Genomic DNA, 14,001 nt, shown 5'->3' on the forward strand with positions numbered 1-14,001 from the left:
TGTTTTGTTGTATACTTCACAATTCAAAAGGATAGTGATTATAAGAATACCTTATAATCAGCATAAAGTTTACGAGCCATCATCAAAATTAACCCTCGCACACACACACAAAAAGATCACTTGACAAACATGCAGGGGGGCAGGCCTGTGACATGAAAGAGTCTTTGAATGTGCCAGGGGTTTGACTCAAGTTTTCTTAAGGAATAACATTCTTTTTATATAAGAAGATTCATCAATGCTCAAAGATACAAAAGAAGGTTGGTATAGGTAGAATGATGCAAATCAAAAAATAATAATAATAATAACCCAGAAGTCACTAGTTAAAACTTACAAACCTGCTTTCTAAAGTGTTATTAATTAGATAATAGATTTTAATCTAGCTCATGGACTTAAATACTTAGAATTGGATAAATACAAACTCTGTAACTACTGCAACAGAAAACAATATATTATTTATGAACCTTAAGAGACTAAATACCTAATCATTTAGTCATCAATTCTCATGAGTGGCAAAATAATTCTGGCTTACTTAAGTTTATTCCACATTTGTGAATGAAAAGGGAAGGGATCATTTCAATACAATCCAGGAGAGAAACCTGATAGTTACTTCACAAAATCACAACTCCCAGGGATTACTCGATACTCACTTTAGCAGCACTAATGACCGTGGCAGTGTAAGACTGAATGTTGTCTCCACAGGCTCCACCACGGGACTGATGGCATCGAATCAACTGGAAAGAGAGAGAGAAGCCAGAAAGGCATTTCTATTAAACTGTTTAACTCTACAGGCTATTAGGACAGAGCTTATTTACCATGCAGAATGATGGTGGTGGGTGGGAATGTTTGTACAAGTGTCTCAGACAAACAGCTAAAAGCCCTGCTGAGACACTTCCCCCCTTTATATAATCTACTGGTGCCATTCAGGCAGTTTAATGCTCAAATACAATTTTTAATTACAAGATGAACAGTCTTTAAGAATTCATAAACTCTGAAATGGTAGTATTTGGGATCTGGCAGCCTTTCCACAAATAAATTTTAAAAACATAATCAAAGGATTAGACTTGACTTCCTAACATTAAATATTTAACATGCTAGCAAATTGGAGGTTCTGTCCTCCTAATTCCTACATAAAGACTGTAAAAGAAAACTTTAAAAAAAAAAGAGACAAAAGAATTTGTCATATTTCCATTTTCAATTAAGTCAGTGAAAAAGTGGCACAAATTATGCATAAATTAACTACAACACATACAGTAGCTATCCACTTCAGAGGGCTTCTTGGTATTACCATCAGAATGAAAAAGACATGCCCTTACTCATGACTGATGTAAATAAATCAACCTGTCCATTTTCAGAGTAAATCACTAGTTTGACACACACAATTGGCTCATGCTAAGCAATACATCAGGATTAAATTCTCCATTGCTCCTATACTTCCTAAATTTAGGTTTTAAGGGAAAAAACTCATTAGCCAGATTTTTACATTAAACGTTTTTTTTCATTTAAATTTTTTTAAAAATAAAGAGGCAATAGTAGAATCTTAGAACAGCTCCACATTGTGTTGCGAATTATTTTAAAGGCTTACAGAATTCAGATAGAATCTACCTCTTTCAAAACATAAAAACAAAAAATGCTTAAATAATATAAAACATGATCATTTGATAAATATTAATAAGCTTTTAATTCTTTTTTTTTAAGATTTTATTTATCCATTCATGAGAGACACAGAGAGAGAGAGAGCGCAGAGACACAGGCAGAGGGAGAAGCCATGCCAGGAGCCCAATGTGGGACTCGATCCCAGGTCTCCAGGATCTCACCCTGGGCTGAAGGTGGCGCTAAACCGCTGAGCCACCCAGGCTACCCAACTTTTAATTCTTTTATTCTAAAATCAAAATTTTCTTCATCAGTGACACTGTATTAGAAAACAATCCTTCAAACCCATAATAATGTTAAAAATGGATTATCTTTAAAAGTCTTCCATGAGATGTCAAGCTGGCACATTAAATTATTGCTTAAGCAGATTTCAAGGTCAGCTGTGAGGAATTTTCCAAAGGACAAGTGATCTACAAATGTGGTTTCACATAGGAGGAAATAGGGAGTTTGAAAGTAATCATTTTAATGAATAAAAATGTATTCCTCTTGGGACACCTGGGGCTCAGCAGGTTGAGCATCTGCCTTTGGCTCAGGGTATGATCCTGGAGTCCCAGGATCAAGTCTCACATTGGGCTCCCTGCATGGAGCCTGCTTCTCCCTCTGCCTGTGTCTCTGCCTCTCTCTCTCTGTCTCTCATGAATAAATAAATAAATTTTTTTTAAAGTATCCCTCTCACTCATTCATTCATTCATTTATTCATTCATAAATATGTATCCAAAGAATTATGAAAGCTATCCCTCTGCGGACTCTTGCCCCATGTGCAAGGAAAGACATTATTTTGGAAATACCACCTTTTGGGCAGCCCGGATGGCTCAGCGGTTTAGTGCCGCCTTTGGCCCAGGGCGTGATCCTAGAGACCCGGGATTGAATCACGCTTCAGGCTCCCTTCATGGAGCCTGCTTCTCCCTCTACCTGTGTCTCTGCCTCTCTCTCTCTCTCTCTCTTTCTCTCTCTCTCTCTCTGTGTCTCTCATGAATAAATAAATAAAATCTTTAAAAAAAAAAAAGGAAATACCACATTTTTTCTCTGCTTCAGATAATTAAAATAATCAAGGTTAAATATGTAAAAATAAGCAATACTATCACTTTTTTAATTCAACTAAAACGGAGTCAGATTCCTAAACAAACATAACTAAATCCAAAATTTTTGTTTAAAACTTATGACCCGAGATCCCTGGGTGGCTCAGCGGTTTAGTGCCTGCCTTTCGTCTGGGGCATGATCTTGGAGTTCCAGGATCGAGTCCCACATCAGGCTCCCTGCATGAAGCCTGCTTCTCCCTCTGCCTGTGTCTCTGCCTCTGTGTGTGTGTGTGTGTGTCTCATGAATAAATAAATAAAATCATAAATAAATAAATAAATAAATAAATAAATAAATAAATAAATAAATAAATAAAACAAAACTTATGGCACATTAGGAATTACATTTGCATCTCAAGTCATCAAAATTAAAGATAAATCATAAATTTCTATTGTGCAAGCCTCCTTAAAATGGACTAATTTTCAGAAACTATAAGTTAAAAAGGTAATGTACAAAAAAGCACATGTATTATGTTATCTTTTGGAGGGGAAGAAAAATATAAATGTATGTAACATAATGAAATATACAAGCATGTAAATAAAACAAATATAAAACCATTATTAAATAATTATTTAAGGGGCATGAGGGTGGCTCAGTCGGTTAAGTATCAGACTCTGTTTCAGCTCAGGTCATGATCTCAGGGTCCTGGGATCGAGCCCCACATGAGGCTCGGTTCTCAGTGTGGAGTCTTACTTGTCCTTCTCCCTCTGCTCCTCCCAGTGCCCCTCTCTCATAAAAAAATAAAATCTTTAAAAATTATATACTAAATGAAAACTAATAACAATGAAGGAAGGCAGAAAGGGAGAGATAAAGGACAAACTAATCAAAATAATATATGAACACAGTATTTGCACATCTCTAGTTTGGGGCAGCAATGGGAGTGGACAGAACTGCAAGAAAATCCTGAACTCTTTTTATTTGGTTTGCTATTTGCAGTGGTATGAGCAAGCAATTCTGCAATTACTTTTTCCATAATAGGATTCAACAAATGAGGTAAATGTGCTGCTATCAGAGTCTCCCATGCAAAACAAGGGACAAATAAATAGGAGATACAGGATGCAAGGAAAGAATCCAACGGAAATACCAATATGTACTCTTCATTTCCAAAATATGTGTGTGTGTGTGTGTAGGTGCACAAGTATATGTATATATGTATATTTACCAATTTACGTACATATAGAATGTGTATGTAAATAATATGCATGTATTTCAAAACTTTGTCCACTGAAAGTGTCTAGAAGCAAAAACACCTCCATAACAATGAGCACATCTACTGGACAAAGCTTAGTATCTAAAGCCATGGCCCATTAAAAGGAACAGGAGAATCAGAAGTAGCAGATTCCTGGGCTGAGCCAGGGCAGATACTAGATGAACCTGAACTTATGAAAGCAAGTAAGGAAATAGGAAAAGGATTTTTAAACAAAAAATTGATAAAAGCATGTCACCATGTCATAAGAACCAGCCTAAGAGGCTCTCCCTAGTCAATTGTGGGACCATTTAAAAACCACAATAATTAAGGACAAAAACTTAAAAAACATTAAGAAATAGGAATCCATAAGTCCATAATAAATACAGATACAGAAAGACTGAGAAAGGAAAGTTCTTGATTACAATAGAAAGTCAAGTGCCAGGATGCCTGTGTGGCTCAGTGATTGAGCACCTTCCTTTGGCTCAGGTCCTGATCCCAGGGTCCTGGTATCAAGTCTTGTATCAGGCTCCTGCTGGAGAGCCTGCTTCTCCCTTTGCCTATGTCTCTGCCTCTCTCTGTGTATCTCTCATGAATAAAGAAATAAATAAAATATTTTTTTAAAAAAAGTCAAGTGTCTGCTGGCTGTAGAGAATGAAGGTGGAAAACCATTATTTTTCAGTGCTCATAGTAAAGATTGGCTCAGGCAAAAATCATCAATGGATGCTAAAATTAGGCTAAAATTTGTATAAAAAGCAGGATATATTCATGGTCTGTCCAAGTTACTTATTAGTTACAAGGGAAAAAAATAAGGATTATTCACTTTAGAAACTAGACAAAATCTTGTCTAGCTTGATACAAAATTAGTATCACCAGTAAAGGACAGATCTATATCACATGCCTCCATCTGTGATACTATGAAAAATACAGAACAATATTCAGGTAGTATTCTAGCCAGAAATGTATACCTGAATCTAATCAAGAGAAAACATGAAAAAAAAAAAATCAAACTAAAAATCATACTATAAAGAAAAGAGGGGATGGTAAGGGATAGTGGTAGGGGGCTGTCTCCTTCAAAATCATGAATACTGTAAAAGAAAAAGAAAGACTGTAAAATCTTCCATATTAAAAGAATCTCAGGGGACATCCCAACAAAATATAATACCTGACTCTAGATTGGATCTTGCACTACAAAAAAAATTTCTACAAATGATATGATAGGGTTAATTGATAAAATTGGAATATGGATGGTAAATTAGGTAAGTATTTTCTCAAGATTAAAATGGCTGATAAGTAATTAGGGGTAATGTGATATATGCAACTTATTCTGAAATAATAAGAGGTTTATTTGAGTAAAAGGAACATGAGTGTGCTTTGTGTTATTTGTTTTTTTTTTTTTTTTTTAGTTCTTTGTGTTATTTGTACTGTATTCTTACAACTTTTCTGTAAGCTTTCCTAGTTAAAAGTACATTTAAAGAGAGGCACTGAAAAACAAACCCAATCAGTATATATGGCCGCTTGCTTGAAAATTTAGTTGAAGAGCATTTTCATTGAAAGAGATTGTTACTCCAAAATTCAATTAAATTTTGCAATTCCACACTCAGTCCAAAAACCAAAACCATCAGGTACTGTTACCAAAGCAATCATGTTAATAAATACTAGCAATTATGTAAATACTTAAAAGTATTTTAAAAACATTGATCTGAAATTACTTCTTGCAAAGGATGGTCCAGCTATCTGATCAGCAAACTCCTTGTGATGTCACTATACTTTCTGATCTCTGTATGTAATGCTAGATAATATTGATACTAATCTCTACAAAAGCAAGACAAGCAAAACAACTGGCACACACCCAGGTATGCATCTATGAAGGGAGTTCCTTCTGCTAGAAAACAGTATGTAACTATTTGCATAACACCTACAATTCTAAATGGGTAGTTTCCCACACATGAGAATACATCTACAAGAGCCAAAGGACAATTTATGCATCTTCCTGGAGGTCTCCAGCATTCAAGGAAATGTATTACAGATATAAACATTAGAAGATGCTATTATATTACCACACTGAATTGTATGCCTCTTGTCTTGTTTGAAAAGAATAATTTGAAAAGAGCTGTTTTATGAAATACACTAAAAAATCAAGAGAAAGAACATAATGGAGCATAAATATGGCATTCAGTACAATGCAAAATATCTGTCACAAACAGAATTTCGGGAAAAGCACCAAGGAATTCATCTACAAAAATTACTTTCTTCAGTAGTTTCTTTGATTTTGTGAATTCCAAAAGGTAGAGATTCACATGTTCTATGGTTTCTCCAGATAATTATTGTACTTGCTATATTCAGACTTATGTCAAGAACTCTTCAATAAATATTATTCCTATTATTCTTAATATATAATAACTATATGAGTAAGCTAAAATGAAACAAAAAATAATCTTCCCTGAAGTCTATAATAGTTTTTAGAATTTTTTTAAGATTTTTTTTTTTTTTTTTTTTTTTTTGAGAGAAAGAGATTGAGAAGGAGAGCACAAAGGGACAGGGAGAAGCAGAAGCAGACTCCCCACTGAGCAGAGAGCCCAATGCAGGGCTTGTTCCGAGGACCCTATGATCATGACCCAAGCTGAAGGCAGATAGACGCTTGACTGACCAAGCCACCCAGGCACCCCTTTAGATTTCATTCTATACTCACATACAGAGCACAACATGACATAAAAAAGATTTCACTTTTTCTTTCTAAAAATTTAAATTTGTCTTTGGCTTTGAATCGGACATTTAAAAAAAACCTTCAGTGTATAAATACAATATCTTCATTTACTATCATGACCTTAATAGATAAATGAAATTGATAAATAACTGGAGAATTCAACAAAATGTGATCACCTGTGATTTAATTATTAAGACAAATGGCTGAACCCTTGTTTAGATTTAGCTGTAGACACATAAAGTCAATTAAATTATTGTATGGCTCAGTTCCCAATCTACCAACAAAAACAAAAGTCATTTCTGCTTCCTGATTTCTAGCTCCACAGAAACTACTAAGGGAGTATCAATGTTGTGCCGAGATTTAATGGAGTAAAGCTCTCTCTATAAAACTAAGCTTAGAAAATTAAGGTTGAGCCCAAATACTGATCCTAAGCAAAAAACAGAGATAGGATAACTACTGAGTGCCCAATTAAAATCAAAGTAAAAAAAAAAAAAAAAAAAAAAAAAAAATTAAAATTAAAAAAATTAAAATATCAAAGTCAAACCAAAGAAAACAAACTAGTATGTTAAATACTCATTATTGATTGGTAATCACCTTTGGAAAAGTCTTCAACACTTGCTCCATTACAAATAATCCAAACATGAGCCATGCCTTACCTTGTTTTCTGCATAAGCAAGCCAGCGGCTCCCAAGAGCAATAGGATTCATGTTGGGCCCTGGACACGGATAGCAGCCTGAAAATTTTGAAATGGCAATATTGAGATATTTCTTAATAAATTTTCTGTTGGCGGATCATATTTTGATGCCATAAAAACAGAACAGCCAAATGGTTTTATATTTTCAAGTTTCACATAAAATTCTCATAAAACTAGTCATTATTTTAATAGCTAAGTGAAGTTCATTTTTTTCTCCTCTACAGTTTCCTTTTGTTTGATGTTGTTCCAGTAAGAAACAAATCTGGGAAGAACTGCTAATAATTTTTAGCAAAAACTGGATATTTTATACAATAAAATATAGATAGAACAAGAAAGAGAAGCTAAAAGGAAACAAAGTGTATAAGTCAAGCAACAGTGTTTAGAGAGGAAAGAGAGAGGATACAATTGGTTCAGGAATTTAAAGGCAAAAGATAACAAAGACATACACCTAAAAGGAAATGATGATACACTGGTGGGAAGAAAAAAACAGAACAAATAATGAAGTACGGCACCAATGAAGCAAAGTAATTCACAAAGAATGCCTCAATAGAAAGATGATAGAAAACTAATTTACACAATCCTAAGTATTTACATTAAGCACTCAATTTCATTCTTCTTGATTTTAGTCTAGCCAATATCAAACTAGTAAGGATTGTGTTCTCTCCTCTCAAGTAGAGTAAATCACATAGTTGTGACAGTGAATACCATCGATGCATGTAAACTTCAATACCATCTTCCTGAACTCCACTAATCAAGGCAAAACAAAATTCAGTCAAGTAAGTGATATCTGTCATCCTAGATGTCTCTTCTCCCCACCTGGCAATGCCAATGAGGTCTTTGAGTCTAACACCCTCATGTGTCAACTACACAAAAATAATATTCACTGTCTCACAAGACTTTAGAAGGACTACTCAAAGACAACTGCAGAATCAGACAACACAAAAAGCCTAACCTAAAGAACTTCCGGTTTATCATTCCACAAGTATTTGGTTAATATTTTTACAAATGTTTTCCTCTAAAAGGTACACTAGGGGATCAAACAGAAGTATTCTATTTCACAGTTTAGGTCCCAATTTAGAATCTAAATTTTATATACAATCATGAGAAAGACAAGATTCCATAACATAATCTTTTCTTAAAAAAAAATAAAAAAATAAAAAAACAAAAACAGGGATCCCTGGGTGGCGCAGCGGTTTGGCGCCTGCCTTTGGCCCATGGCGTGATCCTGGAGACCCAGGATCGAATCCCACATCGGGCTCCCGGTGCATGGAGCCTGCTTCTCCCTCTGCCTATGTCTCTGCCTCTCTCTCTCTCTCTCTCTCTGTGACTATCATAAATAAATTTTTTAAAAAATTATTAAAAAATAAATAAAAAAACAAAAACAAAAAAACAAAAAAACAAAAAAAAATTAATCTTTTCTTCCTGTAGCCAAATAACAAATTACATAAATCGTATGAGAATAGCAAAAAATAGCATGATCTGAATTGTAAACTGTACACCTGACAATTCCCTACCTAGCAGAAAGTCCCAGTCTGTGTTACCAATCCTAAGGGGAATAGAGTTATCAATGTATGATCATGTTTTATTCAAAAGCACACTTAAAAATAAGAAAAAGAACAATAATAAATTAAGATTTACTTTCAATAATGAAAATAATTTATGTCTGTGATACATTATTATTTTAAAATTTATTTTATCTTCCTCCCACTTGATTAGAGGAGTAAGAACTTGTTGTGTTCATTGCTGAATCTCCACTGCCTAGAATAATACTTGAACATAACTTAATAAATATGTTTGAACAAATTAAGAAATGCACCTAATCAAAGCATGTTTATATGACACTGGCAAAAGAGTTATCTACATAAAAAAAGACTTTTCAAATACTCGAATAGTGCACTCACTTAAAAGCCATATCTTTCATTTTAAAGATTTTATTTATTTATTCATGAGAGACACAGAGAGAGAGGCAGACCTAGGCAGAGGGAAAAGCAGGCTCTCCGTGGGAAGCCCAATGCAGGATTCGATCCTGGTACCCCAGGATCATGCCTTGAGCTGAAGGCAGACACTCAACCACTAAGCCACCCAGGTATCCTTAGACCTTTCATTTTAAACTGTTTTAAAAAAGAGTAATCTTTTAAAAAAAAATAGATATCTTTCTTAAACAGGCATTACATGCTTCCTGATTCAGGAAGTCTTATGTGTAGCAATGGTTGTCATTCTAAAATGCTAGTGTCACGGTGTTCAAGAGCACTAAAGAAGCACACGCTGCTGCTGCTTCCCTCACACAGTAGTTTTCATTTGTGCTTCTTCCATCACCATCTATTTTGTGTTTTCCTTTATAAAGAAGATAAAAATAAAGAACTTGTAAAGAAGACAACGGCTCTAGGAGAAAGTCTGTACATATGAAACACAAGATATGAGCTTTCTAATTTTTTAGTCATCTTTTAAAAAAAACAACTTTTTATTTCAGGGTTTAAAGAGCTGTGTTTGGGATGTCTGCAGCTTTGGGAAAACTGACCTGTAGGTAACTGTGATACTATATCCACTGAATGCACATTATGGACACATATTCTGGATACATACGAAGAACAAAGGCACACTAAAATAGTGCAAAGACATTACACTCTAATGTATGTTGTACAGTATTTACATAGATTTCATTATAACACTCCCACTGAGTAACTTGATTCATACACATATTCCATTGATATTTTCAGAGCTAAAGAACTGAATATAAATATGGCCTATAAGAAAACTCCCTCCCCCCCCCAAAAAAAGAAAACTCCCTCCCTTTAAATTTTTTTTTTAATTTCTCCCTCTTAAAATGTCATGAAAAAAAGAGCCAAATGAAAAACAAACACTTGTGAACTACAACATTACATTAGAGGCAGCTAATCTCCTGAACTTTAAAGTCAATATAATCTCTCAATCAATTCTGATATTCATCTCATCTCAATAGATCCTAATAAGTATATTCTCCTTTCCAAATACTAGAAGACACTAAGGAAAAATGTAGTTCACAATTCTGGAGTTAGTGTTTTTAGAAACTCAGTAGATCTCAAGAATTATAGTGTAATCAATGAAAGCAAATTGTTTTTCTGCTCTCCAAAAAACATTTTACACCTGGAATTAGCAGACCATCAGCCACTCAGCACTATCCCAACTTTATGAGCATGATTCCTTTAAAAATTAACCATTGCCTCTAGCTAAACTTTGAAAACAAGGGGGGGAGGGGGGGAAATCCCAAATCTCTGTAATACTAGGACTAATTCCAACATGTTTACAATGTTTGTCAGCAATATAAGAGAACTGGACATTTTAAAAACTGAGATTTCCAAATTTAAATAAAGGTAAGATCCAAGAAAAGCACACTAAATGAAGATTCCTCCATTACTAAAGAAATATTTTGAAAGGCACAGGAGACATGCAATTTTAGATGGCACCCCCCTACTGAGGAGGTGATCTGAATCCATTTTGAAAAACAAAAGATTTAACTACTATCTGTGACACTGCCTAATTTTTCTTGGTAAAGACGACTCAAAAGATTTCAGACCTTTTTTTTAAAAAAAAGCAAATAACTGTATTTATGGTCGTCTGACTTCCAACAAGGGTAGCAAGACAAGTCAATGGGGAAACAAGAGTCTTGTCAACAAATGATGATGAGTCAACTGCACGTCCACATGCCAAAGAATGTAACCCTAACCTCACACTGCATACAAAAATTAACTTGAAATGAATCAAAGACGTAAATGAAAAAGTTAAAAGTACTTTCTCTTCCTCGGCGCTGCCTACAGAGATGACAGCCATCCCCTACTTGGCATCATGGCTGCCCTCAGACCTCTGGGGAAGCCCAAGATTGTTAAAAGGAAGATCAAGAAGTTCATCCGGCACCAGTTGGACCGATATGTCAAAATTAAGCACAATTGGTGGAAACCCAGAGGCACTGACAGTAGGGTGCACAGAAGATTCAGGGCAGATCTTGATGCCCAGCAATGCTTATAGGAGCAACAAGAAAACAAGGCACATGCTGCCCAGTGGCTTCTGAAGTTCCCAGTCCACAATGTCAAGAAGCTTGAAATGCTAGTGGTATGCACCAAATCTTACTCTGCAGAGATTACACACAAAGTCTCCTCCAAGAACCTCAAAGCCACTATGGAAAGAGCAGCTCAGCTGGCCATGAGAGTCACCAATCCCAATGCTAGGTTACATGCGAAAAAAATGAATAGACAGCTTATGTTTACATTGTATTTGTATTTTTAAAAATCCCATAAAACTATCAAAAAATCTTAAATTATTAATGTCTTAGAACAAAACACAGTGGCAAAATCTTCATATCCTTAGATTAAGCAATGCTTTCTTAGATATGACACCAAAAATACAAGTGATAAAAGAAGAAATAGATAGGAGTGCCTGGGTGGCTCAGTTGGTTAAGTGTTTGCCTTAGGCCTCGGGTCATGATCCAAAGGTCCTGGGATTAAGCTCTCTGTTCAGCGGGGAGTCAGCTTCTCTCTCTCCCTCTGCCCCTATTCCCTGCTCCTGCTCTCTCTCACAAAGAAAATCTTTAAAAATAGAAAATAGATAAACTGGACTCCATTAAAACTAAAACACTTGTGCTTCAAAGGGCATCACTAAGAGAAAAAACTCAGAAGGGAGTTTTATAAAACATGTCTGATAACTGACTTATATCTAAAATATAAACAGAACTATTACAACTCAAAAAAAACCCCACAAATAACTCATACATTTTAACAAAGAAGATATATGCTAGTGAATGAACACATGAGAAGATGCTCAATATCATTAGCCATCAAGGAAACACAAGTCAAAATTATAATCAGATACCATTTTATGAGACATCAATACGATGGCTATAATCAAAGAAAAATAGTAACAATCATTAGTGAGAATGTGGAGAAACAAACTTTCATACACTGCAGGTAGGAATATAATTGCAGCCACTGCCTGGCAGGTCTTCAAATAGTTAAGGATAGAACTATGATAGAACTACCATATGACTCAGCAATTCAACTCCTAGGTGCATACTTAAGAGAAATGAAAACATATGTCCACACAAATACTTGTACCCAAGAGAACTGAAAATACAGTTGACCCTTGAACAACATGAGTTTGAACTACACAGGTCCACTTATATATGGATTTTTTATAGAACAGTACTGTAGATATATTTTCTCTTCCTTATGATTTTCATAGTAACATTTTATCTTCTCTAACTTAATTGTAAGAACATAAAATACATATGACATAGAGAATATGTATTAACTGACTGTTTATGTTATTGATAAGGCTTCTGGTTAACAGGAAGCTAAGTTTTTGGAGAGTCAAAAGTTAATATGCAAATTTTCAACCATGCATGCATTCGGCACTCCTAACCACCAAGGTGTTCAAGGATCAACTGCAAATGTGCCCACAAAAAACTTTCATTCATGAAAGCATTATTCATAATAGCCCAAAAGTGGAAACAAACTAAATGTCCATCACTTGATGAACAGATAAATGAATAGATAAATACAATCAAATATTATTCAGCAATAAAAAGAAGAGTAACATTCCGTTGTCTGGATATACCATAGTTTGTTTATTCATCCACCCACTAATAGGCATCTTAATTGCAATGTGAATAAAGTTGCAATAAACAACTATGTACAAATTTTTTAAGTGGACAATTTAAAACTCCTTTGGGTAAATACCAAGGAATATGATTGCTAAGTTGCATGGTAAGAGTATGTCTAGTTTTTTTAAGAAACTGCTGAACTATCCTCCACAATGGCTATATCAGGGACACCTACCTGGGTGACTCAGTGGTTGAGCGACTGCTTTCGGCCCAGGGAGTGATCCAAGAATCCTGGGATTGAGTCCCACATCGGGCTCCCTGCCCTGCATCTGTCTCTGCCTATGTTTCTGCCTCTCTCTCTCTCTCTGTTTCTCATTAATAAATAAAATCTTAAAAAAAAAAAAAATGGCTATAGGGCAGCCTGGGTAGCTCAGTGGTTTCCTTCAGCCCAGGGTGTGATCCTGGGGATCAGGGATCAAGTCCTGCATTGGGCTCCTTGCATGGAGCCTGCTTCTCCCTCTGCCTGTGTCTCTGCCTCTCTCTTTCTTTCTGTGTCTCTCATGAATAAATAAATAAAATCTTTCAAAAAAATGGCTATATAATTTTGCATTCCCACCAGCAATATTATGGGAGTTCCTGCTGCTCCACATCTTTATCAGCATTTGTTGTTAGTGTTCTATATTTTGGCCAGTCTAATAGACATGTGGTAGTATCTCATTGTTGCTTTAATTTTAATTTCTCTGATAATATATGATGTGGAAATTTTTTCATATGCTTATTTGCCATCTATGTATCTTTTCTGGTGAGCTGTTAAGGTTTTTGGTGCATTTTTTAACTTGGTGGTTTCTTTTCTTCTTGTTGAGTTTTAAGCATTCTTTGTGTATTTTGAATAACAGTCCTTTATTTGATGTGACTTTTATAAAGACTTTCTCCTAGTCCCTGGCTTATCTTCTCATTCTTTCAACAGTGTCTTTTGCAGAACATAAGTTTTTAATTTTAATGAATCCCACCTTATCAATTATTTCTTTCATGAATTGCGCCTTTGGTGCTATATCTAAAAAGTCATCACTATGTACAAGGTCATCTAGATTTTCCCTACATTATCTTCTACAAAT

At 35.0% G+C, this 14,001-nt stretch overlaps 1 protein-coding gene across 11 annotated transcripts in view; it reads right to left on the reverse strand.

Moving 5' to 3' along the window:
- The window catches only part of BCAS3 (BCAS3 microtubule associated cell migration factor), a 591,905-nt gene that overhangs the window by 427,593 nt on the left and 150,311 nt on the right, over positions 1–14,001 (reverse strand). For all 11 annotated transcript variants that reach the window (XR_005364629.1, XM_038547981.1, XM_038547978.1 and 8 more), the window contains exons 10-11: positions 7,277–7,353; positions 648–731 (exon numbers count right to left, since the gene is read on the reverse strand). Coding sequence is in view for 10 of the 11 variants with exons in the window: in XM_038547981.1 (XP_038403909.1) it covers positions 648–731; positions 7,277–7,353 (161 nt within the window). In the remaining variant the exon portion in view is untranslated. The remainder of the gene's footprint in view (positions 1–647; positions 732–7,276; positions 7,354–14,001) is intronic.

The sequence above is a fragment of the Canis lupus genome, chromosome 9 (assembly GCF_011100685.1).
Source record: "Canis lupus familiaris isolate Mischka breed German Shepherd chromosome 9, alternate assembly UU_Cfam_GSD_1.0, whole genome shotgun sequence".
NCBI lineage: Eukaryota > Metazoa > Chordata > Mammalia > Carnivora > Canidae > Canis > Canis lupus.